The following is a 21,643-nucleotide window of genomic DNA, read 5'->3' on the forward strand; positions in this document are numbered from 1 at the left end:
TGAATTCAGAGAGCTCATATTGGGTATGTTTCTGTGATCATATTGTCCAGCATTACGTAAAAAAGGCACTTGAGTAGCCAGCTACTTAGCTATTATTGTAGAATGTATTTGTTGTGTATATGACATGGAGGATGTGTATGTGCCATACATAGGATTTATTATTTTCATCCCATGGAATTAAAATTATCATCTACAGGCTACAGCAATAGGGATCTTAGGAAGATGATAACCTGCAGCAATTTAAATATCATCGGCTCCTCACAGCAAAAGGACCAGCTATATTTAATTTCCCAAGCAATAAAGAAGTACATCTAATGAGAGCTCAGTAAGAGATATATCAACCTGCAAAAATGTCATGAAAAATTGTTTACATTGACCTTGATAGCATTAACACATTTAACTTGAAACTAAATGAAAGGCAAATCAATATATAAACCTCTACCTGCTTCACCCAAAATAGAAATAAACAGGCACTTTTTGATACTTGTTAACTAAAATCTGATGTGAGAATCCTAGAACGGAAGAACAGAGATGAATCAACAGGAGAAATAATTTCCCTCCTGCATATTTTAAAATTAGTTATAAGCATAGGAACGAAGGTCTAGTTTGTGCTGCAAAATTTGAAACAGGAAAAAAATAGATCATGAAATAGAAGACATGCTAATGCCAAATATGACTGCTAACCAGAGGTTATTTTGTGCATCAAAGTGGTTAACAGCAATCTTGAATGAGCTTATGATTCTGAATTTGGATGGTAATATCTGTCCAGTGACATGAATATCATTGATGCTGCTTGATAGAGTGGAAGCTTGTCATTTGCATCTGAAACTTGATGAACAATGGTAAAGACAACCTTATCAATGCTTATAATTACAGATGGAGATTTGCATCAAATTTTGATCTCTCTCCATCCATACAAGATGACTCTCCTTGAACATTCGTTCCAGTAGTGTCACCAGAGCTGGGATTAGAGACATGCAACATCCCAAGATCATTCGCTAATGAGAAATTTATTGAACACCTTTGCCTTGAATGGATTCCCCGGCTTCTTAAAAACTCTGGAAGTCCCATCGACAAAAGCAACAGCACAGTCATTCTCTGGTTAACAAGATAGAAAGCATTTCCAGAAGCTATTTTGCAAGATCTCATGTAATCATCATCATCATCATCCTCATAACTCTCAGGTTCATATGGGATGGTTTGCCAAAGGAACACCTTTTACCATTGCTGCTAGATATTTCAACAAAGCCTGATCCTGGACTGTAGTTTCAGGCACAACGATTTACCTTCTTCGTTCTCGGGCATACAATGATTCCAAGGAAATCCACGATGCTCTTGGCTCTCCAAGTCTTATGGAACCTCACCTAAAACACAAGCCATTGAGAAATGTTTCAATTATAGTACTTAAGATTTGCAAAAAAAATAGAATCTAAATTTTCAGATTTCAAGCATAAAACTATGAGAAGTCCACCGGTAACAACTATTCTTATCACTAAAACAATTGTAGCATCATTGCCCTACTGTGACTTCCAACTATGGACAAATAGCAGTTAGAAAGAAAGCACAAAACTCCAAATGATAAAAGTTCACATGATCCATCCAAGGTTCGCCGTATCAGTACCCGACCCCATACGGATACCATCCAATTACAGTGTTGGTATGTAGTTTGGTATGGTACAAGATCGCATACTGAGTGTCAGTACGGTACAAAACACCGTATTGATATGAGATCGGTACAATATGATACAGGATGTACCGGACGGTTCGGTCTAGTATGGCATTTTATGGTAACTCCCTTCCTGTTTAAAATACTAGTGGCACCCAACATCTAATAAATATTCTAGAAGAAAAGTCGATTGGTGAAGAACACATTTCAATATCCCAACAAGTTACTTTTTTTTGTTGAATAGGATAAGGCCTGTAGGCATTTGTGATCGATTGCTTAAAATCTTTACAGCATAGTATTACACCAAGAAGCTGATCAAAACTATATCATATACTTTGCCAACAACTTAACTGGTTCCTTACACACCTAGTATGGTGAACTTTATGGTCTTGAAGCTGTCCCTTAGTAGTGTGATATTGAATCGTAAAGGCTTTGAATTATCTGGTGGTTTCACTTATGGTTGAAGTATTTTGTTCAGGTTCAAGGCATGACCTACATTAAATATTCGACTACATCTTAGTGGAGATTCAAACAAGGAAAGCAAATCTTCTATTGGGAACTTTCAAGTCAGTGGTCTGAGGTGTCACCACATAGGATGAAGCAAAATATTTAGTTGCTCCAAATCTCCGTGCAATCAAGAAAGGTCCGATTCCCTCAACTATCAAAACACTTTGAAGTTTGAAACATATGTACATGTAATCAAGGTTCACCATGCCGGAACCGGATCCCCTACTGATCAATTGGCAATACAATTTGGTATGCCCCCACACTGTTCCATACCAGGCCCAAACCGATGTGGCAAAGAAAGTGGGGGAAGAAGGAGAACCGAAGAGAGGAAGAGAGAGAGGAGGGAGGGAGGGAGAGGGACACAGTGGAGATGCCGGCAATGCCCATCGAAGGGCTGCGGAGGCTCTCAAATGATCGGAGGAGTGGGGAACTCCACACGGACCGAACCGAGAGAGGAAAGAAGAAAGAGGAAAGATAGAAAGGGGGGAGGGGAAGGAGAGGGAGACAGGTGGAGACGCTGGCAGTATCAGCCAGAGGACGGGAGGCCCTCAAATGACCTAAGGAGTGGGAACTCCGAACGAACCGAACAAAAGGTGCAAATGGGTCAGATCGGACCGGATCATGAGTGACCTCGATGCGATCCAGTTCCTTGATCAGGTCCTAACGTTGGATCCAGACCCAATCCAATAAAAAAGATCGGATCAGATCGGATTGGGTCCATGGTAAAAAATTTTACCCCATTGGATCATTTGGGTCGGCTCAGGTCTGGTCCATGTATAACTCATTCCCAACTCAAAAAATTTCGATCCGGTTCGGGTCAGGTTCAGGTTGAGCTCGATTCGTATGATAGGCCAACATATAAGAAGTTTTGATAAAAGAAAATAAATATTACTTTGCCTTGGCTATTAATTTACAAGCAATCCACAATTTTTAACTATTAAAGCTCAATCATTTTTTAAGAAAACTTTAGCACAAAATTTCACAAATGAACAGATACCATCAAATGCTATAATGACTTTGATAAATTGCTATCAAGAACTAACTAAAATATAGCTAAAATTCAAAAAGAAAACATGAATACAGAAACCAATTTGAAGATCATATTTAGTTCTCTGCAACATCTCTATCTTTTCTTGACAACTAAAATATTATTTCCACTTTTGGTACCGTGTTTGTTCTATAATCCAAGGAAACAAATCATAACAAACAAATAGATTGATGATCTTTGCCTTGATAGCATGTACAAGATAAACACAATTTATACTATCAATTGGCAAAGACCAACAATCTAAGCATAAATATAATTCCTCAGAATCTCACAACTATATAACAAATAACAATGCTACAGCCTACAAGAGCATTTGGAATTCTAATCCCACTCTATTTGCTCTATGGTTTATATGTTGGATCCAATACCGAATTCGGGTCGGGTCGGGTCCGAATTCAATAAATCTAGATCCAACCCATAAAATTGAATGAATTCAATTTTAGAACTTGATCCGACCCCATGGATCCTTTAAAACGGATTGGATTAGATCTAAGCGGGTCGGGTTGGGTCAGATCATGGGTCAACCTAACCCATTTGTAGCATTAAACCGAACTGAGAAAAGGGCAAGAGAGAGAGGGGAAGAGAGGGAGAGGGAGGGAAGAAAGAGAGGGTGGGGACGCTGGTGGTGTCCACTAGAGGACCTTGGAGGCCCGAATCCTCCTCCCCACGTTCAACTCCCCTATTTCAATCGCGAATTCATGATTTTAATTTTTTTTGACCAACATCACTATAAGTCCGCAAACTAAAAAAAGGGGGTTATTAAATGATATCCGCAACGACATTGCCGACTTTCTATTAGGTGAAGTTCATAATGGCATTGCCAACGTCATCCGATATTCTCAAAAGAAATACAAAATAAGGGCTTTCATCCCTTTTCAATCGGCCAATTCCAAACACTAGCTTCCTCAAAAAGCCTCCAAAGGATAATTCTCTCTCTCCCCTCTCCTTCCCTCCCTGCCTCTCTCTCTTTTCCTTCTCTTCATTCTCCCTCTCCTCCTCATTGTCGATCCTCCAGTGGGTGCAGAGGTCCTTTGATAGCCTCCAAAGGTCTCTCTCCTTTTCCCTTCTCCTCTCTCTCTCTTCCTTCTCCTCCTCCCTCCCCTTCTTGCCAGCCCTCCAAACAGTACAATAGCCCTCCAGTGACCTTAGCCAGTCTCTGGAGGGTTTCTTTCCCTCACCTTCCCTCCCCTCTATCTCTTTTCCTCTTGTTTCCTTCGATGTTCTGAATTTCATGTTGGAATCATACCAATAGGCTACTGGTACAGTTCGGCATGCCATGAACCATCCAATTTCGGTCAGTTCGGCAAACACCGTATGTAACTAAGAAAGTTCATTAAGAAGTGAAGCATCCAAAGAATTCTTGACTACATCCTAATTCTTAAGAAGATATGATTATGTGATATCTAATAAAGTATAGTATACAATGCAAAAAAGACTATGACAAAACCCAAGATCAAGAAACACAGCAAAAGACATTCTCAAGTGACAAGATACAAGGATCAAAGTCAGGTTTTAAATCCCATGAGACAAGGGTGTCCCGACTTCTCTATGGAATAGGATGCCCCATTGTCCTACCCTGTTCCGATAGTAGTCCCGATCACACATCCTGATAGATATTCTCCATCTCTCTCCCCTTCTTCTTTTCCTTCTTTCTTTCTTTTCTTCTTTCTTTTCTTCATTCCTTTCTTTCGTTTCTTCTTTATTTCCTTCTTTTCTTTCTTTCTTCTACCTTCCTTTCTTTCTTTTCCTTTTTCTTCCTTTTCTTTATCCTTCCTTTCTTTCTTTTTTTCCTTTCTCTTCCTCTCTCTTTCGTTCCTTTCTTTCCTTTCCTTCTCCCTTCATTGCTTTCTTCATTTAACTTCTTTTCTTTCACTTTTTCATTTTCTTCATCTTTGCTTCCTTTATTTGTTTCATCTTTTCTTCTCTTCTTGCATGCGTGGGTTTTGGAGTTCCAAATCCATTCCTATCCCGTTTGCTCACAGGAATGGGATAAGATAGCCGGAACACCCCCCATCCCATCAGGACGTAAAACCTTGGATGCATATGTTACCTAATTGCATTAGTTTGATTTATGTTATTCAAGCTTCCACTGACAATTACAAGCCTGAGGATTTAAAGCATTACACTATCTATGCATGCCGACTCACCACCTAGTTTGCTTTCCCATAGGGAAAGACCTCAGGAGTTTCTCCACACCTTAGGGCGTAGCTTGTGTGGAGAGATGAGAAAGAAGGGAAGGAACAAGGAGAAAAAGTGCGAAGGAGAGAGAAATTTTTTTTTTTTCACTCAAGGAACAGCCTTTCTTTCTTTTTACAGAAAAGGCCCCCTTTCTAGGTTGCCAGCATCTCCTAATGTTATTGGGAGAAAACGCACATAGGCAAGAAGGTATACTTACTTAAGAGTTGGCCCCTTTCTACTAATAAGGTCAGGAGAGAGAGGGTGCACTCCACAAAAGCGAACGACGCTTCTATCCTATATTTTAGGAGAGAGGAGTGCTCCACTCCCAAGTAACTGGCCTCACCTTTTCTCCAAACTATTAGAAGGGGCGACCTTGATTTAAATGCGCCCCTTCGCAACTTCGAAAGCCAAATAAAGGCTTTTGTCTTGTATTTCTCTAAAATTAGGTGCTCAACAGGATAAATGATGCTCTATCATGCACTCCAAAGGCCCAATAATGCTAGAACATGCCCTCTAGTTAGCTTTTAAGGCCAACTTATCAAAAACACATGTTTATCATCAAACAAAAGAAAGCAGCAAAAGGGGAAGGAGCACTACAAACTACAAAGTGTTGCCATAGTCCCGTATATCATAAACTAAGTGGCATCACAAATTCCCTTTAAAAATCCAATGTAAAATAGAGCAGTTATAACAAGGTTACATCCTCTCAATATTGAAAAAATATAAGACTTTCTCTTTTCTAATAATAAGATAATGGTATGCAATAATGGAGTAAAAGCAATTTTGCAAGTGTTTGTTTTATCTTGATTAACAAAATCAAAATATAGAAATTAAAAAAGTTGCAAACATACAAAGAAATTTACTCATGCCACAAAAAGCTTGCTATATAATTTAAATACATTTTTATGAAAATTTATCACAACAGTTTCATTCCATTCTCCATAAGATATATTACCTACAGCAATTACCAGTCAGTGATTATTATTTCATAAGTATATGCAAAATGGGAGTTGGGGGGGAAAATCAAATTACATACCCGAAAGAGAGCTCGTTCTCCAACAAGAGAGTAATGCTGTGCACCAACTAAACAATATTTCTTCTGTCGGTTTTCAACTGCAAAGTACATGTGCTGGTGAAGATCCCGGAGTGCCACAATTGCTCCTATTTAAAGAACAGAACTTTGTTCAAATTCATGATACCTTATTCAGATATGGACATGTTCTGTGCAGATAGTTAAACATAAATACCATCAGGAATCTTATAGTCTGTATCAGTGGTCCATCCTTGATTCCTAGAGGCAAAATTCCGCGTCAAGTTTTGGCCAGCCTTTGCAGCGAATATCCCACATAAAGGTGCATACAAAGCCAAAAGCATCTGTGAATAAAAGTATTTAGATATGCTTTATGAAATATATATATACACACACACACACTTGAAGAAGACGCCATACTGCACTGTTACAAACTCATTCGTTGCTGTGATAAGAATCAAATTTAAAAAAAATTAAAAAAAAAATCCTTCCAAATAATGAGGAAATAAGGATTCATCTACAAACTTTATAAATTATAACCATAAGCTTGCATTGCTTAGAATCGCTTGCAGAATTATACCTATTTCATATGTTCTTTCAAAAGTACCCCTTAAAAATGTAAAATTGGCCAAATTAGGAAAATGAAATATGTCACGCGAGTCAAAGAATTTGCTCCTGATGTAGATGTGACAAAATTATCATGCAAAACAAATTGTTCTAATTTAAGTGTCACTCAGACCAGCAGAAGTAAACCATATCTCCGCAATCCTCTAAAGAAATTACCAAAACATTCAGTTAAAGAGATACTCAGAAAAGACAAAAAAAGGGAACATTGTGGACCTGAATTTCAGATATTGCTATAGTCAAATCAAAACCAGAAATGGAGCCCTCCCCGAACCAACCACTCTGCACTTGGCCAAAACCCACTTCATTCTCCAAAACCATCTTGTCGATCTTAATAGAAGCAGCCAGATGTTTTAAGATGTAATTGCCATGATATAAAGGAGAAAATCCAGATGTCTCCACCAAAATTTCCTGCCCAGGAGCTGGAAGACTTGTAGAATGTGCATCACCAAGGCCAGTAGGCATGCTTGTTGAAACTTGAGAAGCAAGAATAAGTTCACCAGATCTACCATGAGATGACAAAGCAATTGCTGTATTGGAGTGAAAATGGGGCATAAGAGATTCTCTTGTTTGATTGAGCATATTTCTATGAAGATGCTGACTAAAAATTGTCAATCGATTTAAATCAAATAAGAGACTTTTCCCAAAGCTCATAAGCTGCAGGCTCATATCAGCTTCTAGAATTAGCTCCTGAATGTTGTCTAAGAAGTGAACCAAAAAAAAAGGATATCAGTATATTATAAGCTGGGTTGTAAAATATAAGAAATTACAATTATTTACCTGATCCATCTGTAACAGCAAGAGCAAGAGAAAACTGAGATATATCTACATTAAGTGCCTTGACAAAGTTATGTTCAAACACCTTCCACTTTTCTGAATTTGAAGCTGAGGACACAGTGCTTATGTCATGCTCCTCAATGGAACAGTTAGTTGATCTAACAATATGTTCACTGGAAAGTGTCAGGATGCCAACTTTTTCAGATGATTTTCCAGATACACTGCACACCCATGAAAAGCATTTCATGGCCAGAAGACAATACAATTTATAGCACTCAATGAACATAGCCAGTGTTGATGTTTCAAGAAAGATCAAACCACCCTGTCCACAATATTAACACCACATAAGAAGCAAGTAATTTAAATCGGTGTATCTTTTCAGAAAACAATAAAGAAGGAAAATGTGTATTTAATGCCAAATTTGCAAAAAAAGTACATGAAGCACTGAAACAAGACTGACTGAGACAAGCCAAATGAGAAAAATAGGATATTCTTCTAATGATGCCAGTAGAAGCAAGACAAAGAGCAATCTATTTATTAAAGATAAGAGAATATGAATGACAGGATCGCTGAACATGTCCAAAAATGATATGAAAAATCATTAATTTTTTTAAAAGAAAAATATGCAGCAAATGTATTTGAAGCATTAACAGTTGTATCTTCAAGCCATTATTACCACCTGGAGTTTGCACCTGATTGTCTGGAGGTCCTGGCAAAAGGAAATTGAAGTTTTTAGCATACTTGGTTGATGTGTTGCAGTTAGCAGGGTCTTCATACAACATTCAGCCATAAAAACCTCACCAAATTTAATCTCCATGAAAATCCAGCAACCAGATGAGGACCCAGGATTATCTGTCACAAGCAATCGACCTGCTTCCACATTATGATTTGGACCGCATGAGAGGGTCTCTGGTTCTCCAGCATTCAGAAAGGCTCTTTCTGCTTCATATGAAGTCGGGAAGGCACCACCATGAGAACCAACTTGTAAACTGAATATGCAGTTACAGAGTGAGAATTGATGTAATTTTTTTAAAGATTGATCAAGTTGGGTCTTAAGCTGCAATATATCCGTGCCAATTTCCACAGAACTTTGATGGTTGAAAACAACTGACTGAATTTTCGAAATATTAATCAGCATTTCTGCAAAACTTCCACTGCATGAGATCTGGATGAAAGATTTTTGAACAAAGACTCCAATACCGAAACTAAGTAATTTAATCATATTGCTTATCGTTATCTCCTTGCATGTAGATCGCATGCTGACATTGTCCATGGCACTGCTGGAAGCTTCATCGGAATTCATAGAACTTAAATGTTTATTTCGTGAATCATTCAAAATGATGTCCACAGACTCAGATTCAAGTGCAGCATCAACTAAAATTTCTGTATTCTTAATAAACATGTTTTCATCAGTAGCTTTACATTTTGCCAAGTCCAGATCATTATATTTCTTGGCTAAAGTCATTACTTTACTGAAGAATTCTCGAGGATAACAAAGACTGATGTCCAAATTACTAAAACCAGATGATGCTGAAAGCATAGCTTTAAAAACCTGAAAGAAGAAGAGACGTGAACACAGGCAGTATATACCAATAAACAAAATTATATGAAACAAGCTATTAAGAAACAAACCTACTTGCACGCATGCATAGCATGGTGAGAGATGAACCACCCTGATGTATGTCAAACCACACTAGATCATAATATTGCAGTTGTGTCTGTGTTTGCCAACAAGACTAACTTGTTTGATGCTCAAGAAAGGGCATTATAACAATCAGTATGCAGGCATATTATCATTAATTTTCCAGCTTAAGATTGATTAATAGAAAGCCCTGATGTAGGGTAAAATTAAGCAGGTTTTGCTAACCTCATCATTCTCCCATGGTCCTATTCACCTTACCATTTCCTAAATTGTTCCAGCAATCTAATTTGCATATTGCTCAGAAATATCATGGACATGTAAATGAGTATTAAGAATTACAAACTTTTTCAAGTTTTAAGAATAGAAATTAGAATTAAAACTGGAAGCAGATCAATGAATTGTGCCTATGCCAACACCTGTTGTAATTAAGATCATCCTGCATCATCCTTTTACTTTGATGTTAATTTAGTATTAGTTAATAGAACTTGGCAAAGTCCAATTCAACTACCCACGTAACAAAAATACAAATGCTATTTTAAAACCCACCGTTATTTTCATAACATTCACATGTTTCAAAGTTACTATAACAATAAATTAATTCAAGACTATGCTCTTACACCATTAGACCAAATTTAGTAAATTTTGACTTCATAGACATCTACAATTAAAGAAAATAATGACATTTTTTTAAAACAAAATCCATTGCCCATGTGGTAACTTTCAAAGCTCAAATGGCCTGAACATTGACAGTTTATGAGGCAGACCTTGACAAAGTACCTTGATGAACTGCCCAGCACCTAACTGGCTGCCAATGACAACCTTTTGCAGGGCACTCAGCTTGGACAACACCTTACAATCAGGAATAACAACAGCAGCATACAATATTGGTATTGTGTGAGATGAGTTTGCCAAATCAGACAATACACCCATATCAGGACAGGTTGATATAGCGTGCCGTGTAAGGTCAAGATGGGACAGTATAGTCAGGATTTCAAACCTTGGTTGAAACACGTGAACATCTACTGGGTATTGCAGAGAATCTTTTATATGAAATGTGATTTAGGAATTCTGGTACTTTCCCATTAGGAAAGGGAGCCAAAATTATTGAACAAGGAGGAATAGAAGGGATAATAGATATTCCAAATTAGGACCAAATAACAAAGAGGAAAAACCAAATGTCTGTTCAAGTTTGTGGTCGTCAACTTTCAACTAATATTCAAATCCCAATAAAGTTTTTTTCTAACCAAAAAGATATGATAAAAATATCATTACCTGGAGGAAAATCAAAAGTTCATCCGCATATAAATAAACTGCAACACCAGTTGTAATTCCACTGAGACTAATTGATAGAACATCTACTTCTGCAGATAATGAACGAAGATAATCTCTGCAAAAGATTCCCAAATATTACAAAATTGCAAATTAACAAGCGGGCATGAAGATAAAATTTAATATTACCAAAATAAAACAATCAGGGAATGGGAGAACATGGCCACATGCACTTGAGCATATGGCCCTCAACCCCACAAGTATATGCAAACAGAAAACTAAGTCCACGAAGAGTCTCATCCCAACCACGGGCAAGTGCGGTAAATGATAGAAAATAAATGTCTAAAATTGATATGGTAACATTATGTGTTGTGATATTTATGTTTTTTTGAGTTATGAGTTTATCATAATTCATTTGTTGCACAAATCATAAAAGCTCTAATATCATGAAATTGATAATTTGGACTCTATATAGAATTTCCAAGTTCACGTTTTCTCTCCTTATCATTTTACGATTTTTCCATATCAAACCTTCTATTTTTAACAATGAAACACCTTAACATTCCTAACCATCAAACATAAAAAAAGTTTAAACTTTGGAAAAGGAAAAGTTCATGATTTTGTAATGAAAACCCTTCAAAACCAGCTAATTGAATATATTATCTTGCTAAAATAATTGCCACCAGAAGAACATGTGAAACATCATGAAAGGACCAGGTCTGAAGCTATGCAGAATGAAAGTCTGAAATGCCTGATGATTAGGCATTAAATGACTTGGTTGACTTTCAAGGCTTCTGTTTCGGAAGGTGATGGCTAGGTTTTTGAATTCCATGTGGAGAATATCATGAAAATTAACATGATATTATAGCTACACTCAAGTCTTCAAATTGCCAATCAACTTCCCAATTCAGGGGGATGCCTTTAGGGTCAACTATAGGGATTCTGGGAAACATTTGAGTCTTGTTTAATTATCAAGCTTTTTTGTTTTTGTTTTGTTTCTATGGGGGATGGTGGGTGGCCACTAGGTGGGGGGGTGAGGGTGGCACACACAATATTATCCAGACAAAGCACAATTTAGCCCACAAGTATGACCCTGTTAAGGACATCAAATATCCAAATATCCTGACAGGAATTATCAAAAAAATTGCATTAGGTTGCTTATCCTGCACTTATACACAAAATCAGTAAAACAAATAAATGTACTGAAATTGTGATGCAAAAGCTCAGGTTGCAACATGAATTGATGGTGAAATTCAATAGATAGGGACAAGAGAGAGTAGGAGTACATTAGACTTTACCTGCAGATTGAGGAATGTATTGTTATTGACATGGGTCCAACGACATGAGATTTCTGATTTACTTCTAAATGGTCAATGGATACAACTATGCCCATGAATCTTAAACAAGCATCAAGCGCAATCCGCCCTCGAGCAACATATCTTTCACTGGCATGTACTTCCAAAATGTCTAGCGTGCGGGGTTCCTTATACCAAATGTACTCGGTATCCACCTCATTGAAACTTGACTCTTCAGTCAGCGCAGCTAAAAAAGCTGTAGAAGCTGGCCACACAGCAAATTCAATATTTGCGAGATCCAAAGCAAAAAAATAATTGTTATTTTCCTTAGCAACTATAGGGCTCTTGTATTGTTCAGTATCATGGGACAGCTGATCTTGTGAAAAAATTCGAATAGATGGTCCAGCAATGAGTGCTCCAATTTGGATGTTCCTAACTGGAATCATATTAATCAACAGAATCTTCAGCCTACTAGTGTATGATCTTATCCTATCCTCCATCCTGATTTCAGGTTTCTCCTCATGTACAATTGACGAAGATGAAGGACTTTGCATTCTCCCAGTAGTAGTAGCCCAATGACAACAATGATGCAGCTGCCCAAGCAACAGAGAAGAAAAAACTATAGATGAATAATCCAAATCAAGGTTCATTTTTCCAATTGTCAAGCTGCATTTATGAAGTCCATAGTCTCCACTGTCAAGATATGGATCTATAAGGAAGTTTTGAAACTCGCAAAGAACAAATGGCTCCTCAGTCTGCTGAATATTTATCTCTGCATATATCTGACTAACTTTCTTCCAATTTGACCACAAGTTTCCAATATTATTTTCCAAGACAAAGACTGAAGCATTATCTGCAGAAATTGAAGAATCAATAGCATCTCGTTCTGATGGATCATATGCCAGAGCAGGGTCACTCCACATGATTATCTTAGATTCAGTGCCAGACCGAACTTTAGGTGCTTTAAAAGATAAGGTTCGCTTAATTCCTGGGTCATTATCCCCAAATGAAATGCTTGAAATATAAGACAGGCATAACCTCAGTTCGCCAAGAACACTAAGTAATGATTTTGTAATGCTGTTGACTCTATAGTTAAAGCACAAGCACTTCATTATTAGACAAAGTGAAGGCAGTTTAACATGATGAAACCTTGCTTCATGCTCAACTTTTCCACCAATAGGATCATGAGCAGAAGTTCCAGAACAAAGGGTGATGTAGAGTACTCCTAAACTGAGAGTCAATTGAAACTGCAAACAAGAATCTTGAGAAACACCATCGAGAATAAGTGCAGATGATCTACTGATTCCGTGGTGCAGACAAAGGATGCACAAATTAAAAAATAAACGTGCAGCTAGCTGATAGATGAAGCAGATAAATCTCCAAAGAAGTGATACTAGTGCAAGAATTCTTAACAATGAAGTGGTTACAAGACTGATTGATGTCTTCAAATCAGTGGATGATGAGCGCGATGATATTCTGTGGCGTGCTATCTGTCGTGCACGTCCCACAGCCTCTGCAGGAAGTTTCTCCTCTAGTTCATTAATTAGTTTCCACTGATGTTTAACATGACTCAAACATTTGCTATCGTTGGACACCCTAGCAACATTTTCTTTTAATGTCACATTAGCAGAATATCCAACCAATGATAGCAGTAACTCATAGGCACAAACATATCGTGACCATAGCACAACAATGTTAACAATCCTTTGCAAAAAAGTTCTATGAAGAGTCAAACAACCAAGTTTTTGTCCAGCTATCTTCCAGAGCTCCTGACCATTCCTGACACCATCACATTCTTTGGAGGATAATACATATGACATTACCAAAAGGAGAGGAATACTGTCTGGTGAAAATTTGATGTCAACATGTGCTATTTGGATACCAAATCCCAGTGGTTGAAAACCTTTTAATCTGACACATGTTGACAGACCCATCAAAGATGTGATACAGTTTGTGTGATCATTATCCTTCAACCTGAACTCCAGACTATTGCAAGTAATAGTTAAAATTCTCTCCTTGCTAGGCAGAAGTAATGAGTGTAGTATTCCTCTTAAGAAAGAACTGTACTCAAGAAGCTCAGGTTCCAAAGAAATATCATTCACCTTCAACACACAAGTATGATATGCATTCATAAATTGCAACTTTAATTGGATGTCTTGGAGTTGTACCTGACAACAACTTAATATAACACCAGACAAAGACGTCGCTGTATTTACTGAAGAAGACCTATACAGAAGTCCTTCAATCATTTCATGCATGGAAGCACCCTGAAAATAATAAGAAGCATGTTCTATAGTGTCTGAGCTAACATTATGTTCATAGAGGTTGGAATAAAACTATCATGCTACATCTGCATATATTATATACATAATGGCCTCACGTAATCTTTCATGCAGATTCACATATGAACACTCATTCTACATGTGAAAAAAAATGTGGGAGTATGACAAGTAAATGAACATGATAACAGGACAAACCATGATGCATAGAATGCACGTCAGACATGTATCATAAACATCATTACCATTGCCCTTGTCTTCTTACAGTAAGGCCTTCTTCAAATCATATTGCCTCAACATCATGTTTAACCATGAGATCTATCATCCTCTTCATGCCTTATAGGTTAGTCTTCTAACCTCCTCACTCAAACAAACTGAAAAGAGTTCCCTTCAGTTGGAAATTTTGTTTCATACACTAGCTGTCCTCTGTGGACTCTATTTAGGCAATCCAATATTTTTTGTGTGTGATGGTGCGATGCACAATTGCACACAATGGCGACACCACCAAGAGAGGGGCACTTACTTAACCTTTGTTCAAGCCATCCATTTTCCAACTTATCTCTTGATTGGATTAAGCATGTTTTCCTTGTTCATTTTCCAAATAACCTTTCGATCTGAGGATGTCAGTGCATTGACTGTGATTTATGGAGATGTAATTAGCATGCTAACATGATTATCATTTCATTCCATATTCAACTATTCATCTGGCCAAAGCAATAATATAAGTGGGCAGTTTATATCATATAATACTGTTCAAAAATAACATGGTAGGTATCAGCTGTGGCCCATCTTGCTACCAAATTAATAGTACCAAAGCATAGTTAAGCAACTTATTGTGTTACAAGGTCAGATAAGTTTTTAATCCTGAATATATTAGGAGTGACCTTAATTACCTAACATGGAAACAGATGCAGAAGTGGAATCAAGTACAGAAGCGAAGAAGTGGGACTTTAAATAAGAAAAATAGATAGGAAAGAATGGAAGTATTTAGAAAGTGGAAGTAGGTTTCCAAATAATCCAGAGCAACTGTAGTACCCTATGTAGAATTTTCCCAGCTACAAAGGCAACAAGAAATTTGCAGATTTTCTGCTTCTTTCTGCTACCCAGTGGTGATACACTATTCAAAAAATGGTTGCGAAAAAAAAAAAAAAAGTTTCAGATCTGAGTTGTTTGGCCCTGGCCAATCAGATAAAAAATTGAGCAGAAATTTATCCTAGACAAAGACCAATGCCTAGTTTGGTGCAAAACTATTGCCAAGTCCAACCTGAATTAGCAAACTTGTGCTCGGCCAACTCAAAGTCTGCTATGTTTAACTCAATCCGTTGGGTTTTTAGTGCCTCAACATTCAGCCCACAGCAGGCCCGCAAACCAGACCCACAGGCACGCGCAGCCTGGAGGCACATAGGCCTGCAGACCCAGCCCCAGGCATGCATGGCCTGCAGCACATGGCCTGAGACATGCAAGGCGTGGTCTACCATGCAGTCCATCACATGGTCCACGCGTGGTTTCATGCGGTCCATGCTCGGATGCGCGCGATCGGGCAGCCACGGGGGCATGCGGGCGTGATCGGATGGTTGCGAGCACGTGCATGAGTGATCAGGCGGTCTGACGGTTCTGGAGTCCCAATAGAAGTCGGTTTTAAGGCTTTTTTAAGAGGCCCGACGGATGTGGAACACAAAAAGCGGTTGAGGATTTTGGGAGGCGGTCGGAGAGTCTTTTTGAGTTTTTTTGAGAGCATTGAGAGGATTTTGAGAGTTGAGAGCTTCTTGTTAAGAGAGAGATTGATATATGAGAGTTGAGAGGGTGTGATCTCCTCTTGTATTTATTCTCTCATAGTGAAGCTTGCATGCCCCGTGGAGGTATCCACATTTTTTGTGATTTTGTCCTTTGTGCTTGTTTCTTCTTTCTTTCTCTTATGATATCGACATCATCATCGACGTTGAGATCTTGGGCAGAGATCCATATTTCTCACTCATGAGGAATCCTCCCAACAAGTGGTATCAAAGCATCATATTGTCTGGGTTATGGCGGTATTGATCGAGGTTGGAGAAGATGGAGAAGACAAGCCCAATTAAAGTAGAAATCAACCGATATAATGGAAAGAGCAATTTCTCCCTATGGCAAGCGAGAGTGAAGGATGTACTCATCCAACAAAAATTGATTGATGCTCTTTTATGCAAGGAGAAGCCGACTACCATGGAGGAGAAGGATTAGAAGTGGCTCCAGATGCAGGCAATGAGCACAATCCGCTTGTACTTGACGGATGATGTAGTGATTCATGTGCTTAGCGAGACTTTTTCGATGGCGATGTGGATGAAACTCGAGGAGATGTATATGGCAAAGTCACTCACCAATGCTCTCTTCCTCTGAAAGCAGTTCTACCAGTTTCAGATGAACAAGAGACAGAGCATACAGGAGCATCTCAGCAACTTGCAAAAGATCCTCATGGATCTTCTTAGCATTGGCTAGAAGATTGAGGAGAAGACAAGGCGTTGATCTTACTTTCATCGCTTTTTCTTTTTTTTGAGTCTTTGATGATTGTTCTTCTTGTGGGGAAGAACACCATCAAGATGGATGAGGTCATTTCTGTACTTCTTCAGAATGAGATTCTCAGACGGAAGAACTGAGCCTCGAGTTCAGACGGCGACTCGACTTTGACGGTGATTGGAGGTGGTGGTGGGCAGAAGATGAAGCTGCAGAGGATTGCAAAGTGGGCGGTCTAGATCCAAGTCGAGGGACTTCAGCAAGATCAAATACTACCGATGTGATGAGTTGGAGTATCGAGTCAAAAATTGTCCACAACTCAAAGATCGGATGAAAGCTACTGCGGCAGCGGTCCAAAATAGCAACACTGAAAAATATAATGATGTTTTTCTAATTTCAGATAAGGTATCTACTTCTTCTCCTCAGTGGATTTTAGATTCGGCATGTTCATATCATGTTTGTTGTAGAGAGAAATTGTTTGACTCCCTAGAAAGCAATGAGGTCACTGTTCATTTATCGGATGGATCAAGCTATACGATCAAAGACATTGGGACAGTCAACTTGCAAATACATGATGGAGTGGTGAGGAAGTTGGATGAGATCTGATACATATCCAACTTCAAGAGGAATCTAATTTCACTGAGCAGACTGGATTCAAGCAGCTATAGATGGAGAGCTAATAATGGAATCCTGAAGGTTGTGCGTGGCTATAGGATTGCTATGAAGGGAAAGAAATGTGGAGGATACTACCTCTTGATAACGAGCTCAGTGCAAGATGGAGCTTCAGATGTCAGTGGGAGCTCAACATGAGGTAGAGCTCCAGGTACAGATGGTTTAGGCATGAGATAAGAGATTCGAAAAGATGACAGATGACATCGTAGGGTTCAGTTTCTATTGCCGCAAGAGACTATCCCGAGCAGATTTCAGGTCAGGCAGATCACAGTACATGATGGAGATGGGATCAAATGGTCAAGCTCGACTTCCATGTTTGTCTATCCATGAGCAGCCAGATATTTGCCCTAGGGCATGGGGGCGAGATTATCCAAAAGCTTTTAAAATTATGTGAAGGTCAAATGTCGAGTCGAGGTGAAAATTGTTGGATTTTTGATGCTTCAAAATTCAGCCCACAGTAGGCCTGCAGACTAAGCATGCAGGCCAATAGGCGCGTGCGACCCGCAGCGCACGTCCTAGGCGCGGTCCATCGTGCACAGCGCGCAGTCTACATGTGGGTGTGCACAATCGGGCAGCCACGGGTGCGTGTGGGTGCGATCGGATGGCTGCGAATGCGTGCATGAGTGATCAGACGGTCTGAGGGTTCTGAAGTCCCAACAGAAGTCGGTTTTAGGGCTTTTTTAAGAGGCCTAATGGCTGTGGAGCACAAAAAGCGACTGAAGATTTTGGGAGGCGAAAAGTCTTCCTAAGCTTTTTTAGAACATTGAGACGGTTTTGACAGTTGAGAGCTTCTTATTGAGAAAAAGAGATTGATGTATGAGAGTTGAGAGGGTATGATCTTTTTTTGTATTTATTTTCTCTCATAGTGAAGTTTGTATGCCCCATAGAGGTAAGTCTTGTGCTTATCCACGTTATTTTTGATTTTGTCCTTTGTGCTTCTTTCTTCTTTCTTTCTCTTGTGGTATCAACATCATCATCGACATTGAGATCTTGGACGAAGATCCGTATTCTGCACTCATGAGGAATCCTCCCAACACAATCCTATCTACACAACCACATTGGGAACAACGTCTTGCAAGCTACTACTTGTGTTACTTGTTTCCAGGGTTTTTTGAATGCCAACACTAATGGAGTCGTGCCATGAGCTAGCACGCAAACGTGACTTTCTTTGAATCATTCCATCCTAAAGTTTTTCTTCTTTTTTTTTTTTCCTGTTTGTGAGACGGTTGGTTTGCCCTTCTAATCAGAATTTATCTAGTACGCTTTAATTAATCTTTGCTTCCTTTTCTATTTGTTTTTGGCAAGTTCATGGGTGGGTAGACACATTCAGTTGCTCTATTAGGCTTCCATCTTACTTCATGAAGGGGCTCTAGCCACACCCGATCCTTGATATATCATTCCATGAGAAAAGTTTAATTTCCATTACCTAAAATTCAGCAACAGCGGTTTTATCGGTTCAAAGATAGCAAGGCAGTGGGACCAGACTCGAAACAACATCAATAGATTCGAAAGGACTCAAATAAAAAAAAGTTAAAGCCACTAAAGTACCTGAGGATCGATCGAAGCAATCACCTTCTTCCTCTTTCTTGCGGCTAAATCTCTCGAACTCGAACGCTTCTTGCTGACAGTTTCCCTATAAACCATGGGCATACCAACCATCAACTCCTCAAAACTTATAACTTCATCAAATTACAGCCAAAAAATTTAAAAACAAAACAGAAACAAGATAAAAGATTCAGAACAAACCTTGGAGCTAGGGTTACATCGACACCTCGCACTTGAAGAACGAGGGAAGGGCTAGACCAGGGAGAAACCCGAATATGGACTTCCCCAACCTTAAAACTTTTGAATTCTAGAGACACAGAGTCTTCCATTAAAGAATTGAGTGCCGAGGGATCGAAGGACAGGTTCTTCGCTCTCCCATGGGATCGTAGAAACCCTAGTTCGAGCTCCATATCTGGTTCTTCTTGCAGCCATGGCCGTAGCCGAGCTGCTACCTTCGATCGCAGTGCCTCCGCGATGAACATCACGGCCGATTGGTATCGAAGGAATCAAGAGATCGGAGTTGTTCATAAATCTCTGCTCGCCATCACGGGGACGGACACCGGGGCCCTGAGAAGAACCGCGAACCAGAGAAGAACAGAAGCGCCTTTATCTGCGGTATCTAACAAATAATCGGCAACAACTGCCGACATCGCTAAGGATATTTGCATGCAACGTTCATATAACATAAACAGTACAATTAATGATATAATTTAAAATGTACCAAAAAATTAATGACAAGCGTGAACTCATGCTTACTTTTAGCTAACCAAATTAATAAAATCTTTGATCGGTATACAAAGTGATCAAAATTAAATCCCCTTGCAAGAGTTTAGGGGTTAAGGGTATTAAAGGAGAACCATGCCTTATCTAATCTAATATATATATTAAAAAATGAAAACTTCTGCATTGTTAGAACCTCCATCTCATATCCATCTCATGTAATTTTCGCTACATTTTGGTCATTTGATTAATTTCTATTTCAACATCTGAGGGTTAGTTTCGTAATCTTAATTCATGATATTTATTTCAGCCATTTGAGGGATTCACGGCCATTTAATTCCTGCGGTATTTCAGCCATTTGGTTCGTTTCCATAACACTGAAAAGCGCATCATTTAACTTCACAAGAAAAAGAAAGCCATCATCACAAAATTTGAGCAATTTGAATTAATGATGAATTAAAAAATGCATCATTTAACTTCACATACTGAATATATTTTTGTAGTCAAAAGAAAAAGATAACCATCATAACAAAATTTGGGACTTTTGAAGCACACGTCATTTAATTTCGCATGCCGAATGCTAAACTGTGGCTATTAAAATGCAGTCCAGGGTTTAGGTAGCATGTAAAGACGGTTAAAATCATACGGAATTATTTGATATGGATAGTGTCACAGGGTTGATTTTCGTCCAGAATTTTTGCAAGAATTCAAGTCTTGTGCGGCACTAGACCCACGTCTAGTTCAGCCTCTCAGCACTCCCCTCCCACAAGGGACATGATATCAAGGCACATAAGAAAAATATCAAAGATTTCCTTTATTCCAATTCCTATAATACACTGGATAATAGAGACCCACCCACAGTCTCTCAGAATATCCCACGCTTACCCACTCCTGCCTCTACAAACCAGCAAACAAGGCATACATAGGCGGTGGATAACTTTCCCCAACCGCTGGGAACCAACTCAGAATCGTCCCCATCTGTTTGGAGGGCAACTGTTCCAAGGAGTTGGGAGTCAACTGCTGTCAACTCCCCCAAACTGCTGCTGGACAGCAACTGACTAAGGCAACCGTCGGGCCAACTCAGAATCCCGTCCAACTGCATGCCAAGGCCCAGGCTGCATGCGTCCAAAGCCAGGCTCGGGTGCCACCCTACGCACACTTGCGAACTCAAGCGCGCATGCGTCCGGTCGTGTACGCCCATGCGCGGGCTGATGCCACACGCTCTACTATGCCGTTGCCTCGCGCGTCCTGCTGCCGCATGCACCCTGTGTCGCACGCATCCGATACTGTGCTCATCCCTCTGCGCATCCAACTGCCGCGTGCGTCCAGTATTTGCCGCGCACACCCTGCTGTGCGGCGCGCTCTAACATGGCGCCAGTGCGCTGCCCATGCGCACCCCAGCGCGCGCCCGTCCATGGTGCCACGTGCTGCTGCATCTTGGCACCCGTCTGCTGGTGCCAATGCTTGGCCTGGCCATACGAGCACCAGGCCATACCTTTTCCTTGCAGGGCTCCGCCAAGCCTCTGCCCACTTGGGATTGGCACGGTAAAGGCATCAACCCGTGCCATCCCAGAAAGCCAGCTAATGGGATTGTGACAAACCTCCTCCACCCGAAGATCCCGATGTCCTCGGAGGGAGGTGTGACAAGTAAGTTTGGATCGCCTCTCCAAACTGCCACAAAGAAGTCTCCTTCTCTCAACTAGCCTCATTCTCTGGTTCCCCTTTCCATTGGACCAAATATTCGATCCTTCTATTTTTCTTACTGTGTCCCAAGGTCCGGTGGTCAAGAACTTTCTCCACCTCCTTGTCAAATTGTTGCCTTATTGTTGGTGGGGCTCGTTGCGCCTGAATCCTTGAAGGATCTGCATCTTCATGAAAGGACCTTAGATAACTCACATGAAAGGTTG

At 39.6% G+C, this 21,643-nt stretch overlaps 1 protein-coding gene across 1 annotated transcript; it reads right to left on the reverse strand.

The window, feature by feature from the left end:
* Window positions 1–282: 282 nt before the first annotated feature.
* Window positions 283–19,651, reverse strand: LOC140855260 (uncharacterized). Its single transcript, XM_073251130.1, is given in 21 exon segments — window positions 283–342; window positions 469–510; window positions 512–560; window positions 685–793; window positions 796–882; window positions 885–1,011; window positions 1,013–1,098; window positions 1,101–1,211; window positions 1,214–1,268; window positions 1,270–1,299; window positions 1,301–1,339; window positions 1,341–1,364; window positions 6,436–6,560; window positions 6,647–6,773; window positions 7,270–7,754; window positions 7,834–8,152; window positions 8,510–9,382; window positions 10,745–10,859; window positions 12,040–14,303; window positions 19,020–19,104; window positions 19,218–19,651. Coding segments are annotated over 21 exon segments (5,493 nt in total). The 5' UTR covers window positions 19,499–19,651.
* Window positions 19,652–21,643: the final 1,992 nt, after the last annotated feature.

The sequence above is a fragment of the Elaeis guineensis genome, chromosome 2 (assembly GCF_000442705.2).
Source record: "Elaeis guineensis isolate ETL-2024a chromosome 2, EG11, whole genome shotgun sequence".
Taxonomy (NCBI): domain Eukaryota; kingdom Viridiplantae; phylum Streptophyta; class Magnoliopsida; order Arecales; family Arecaceae; genus Elaeis; species Elaeis guineensis.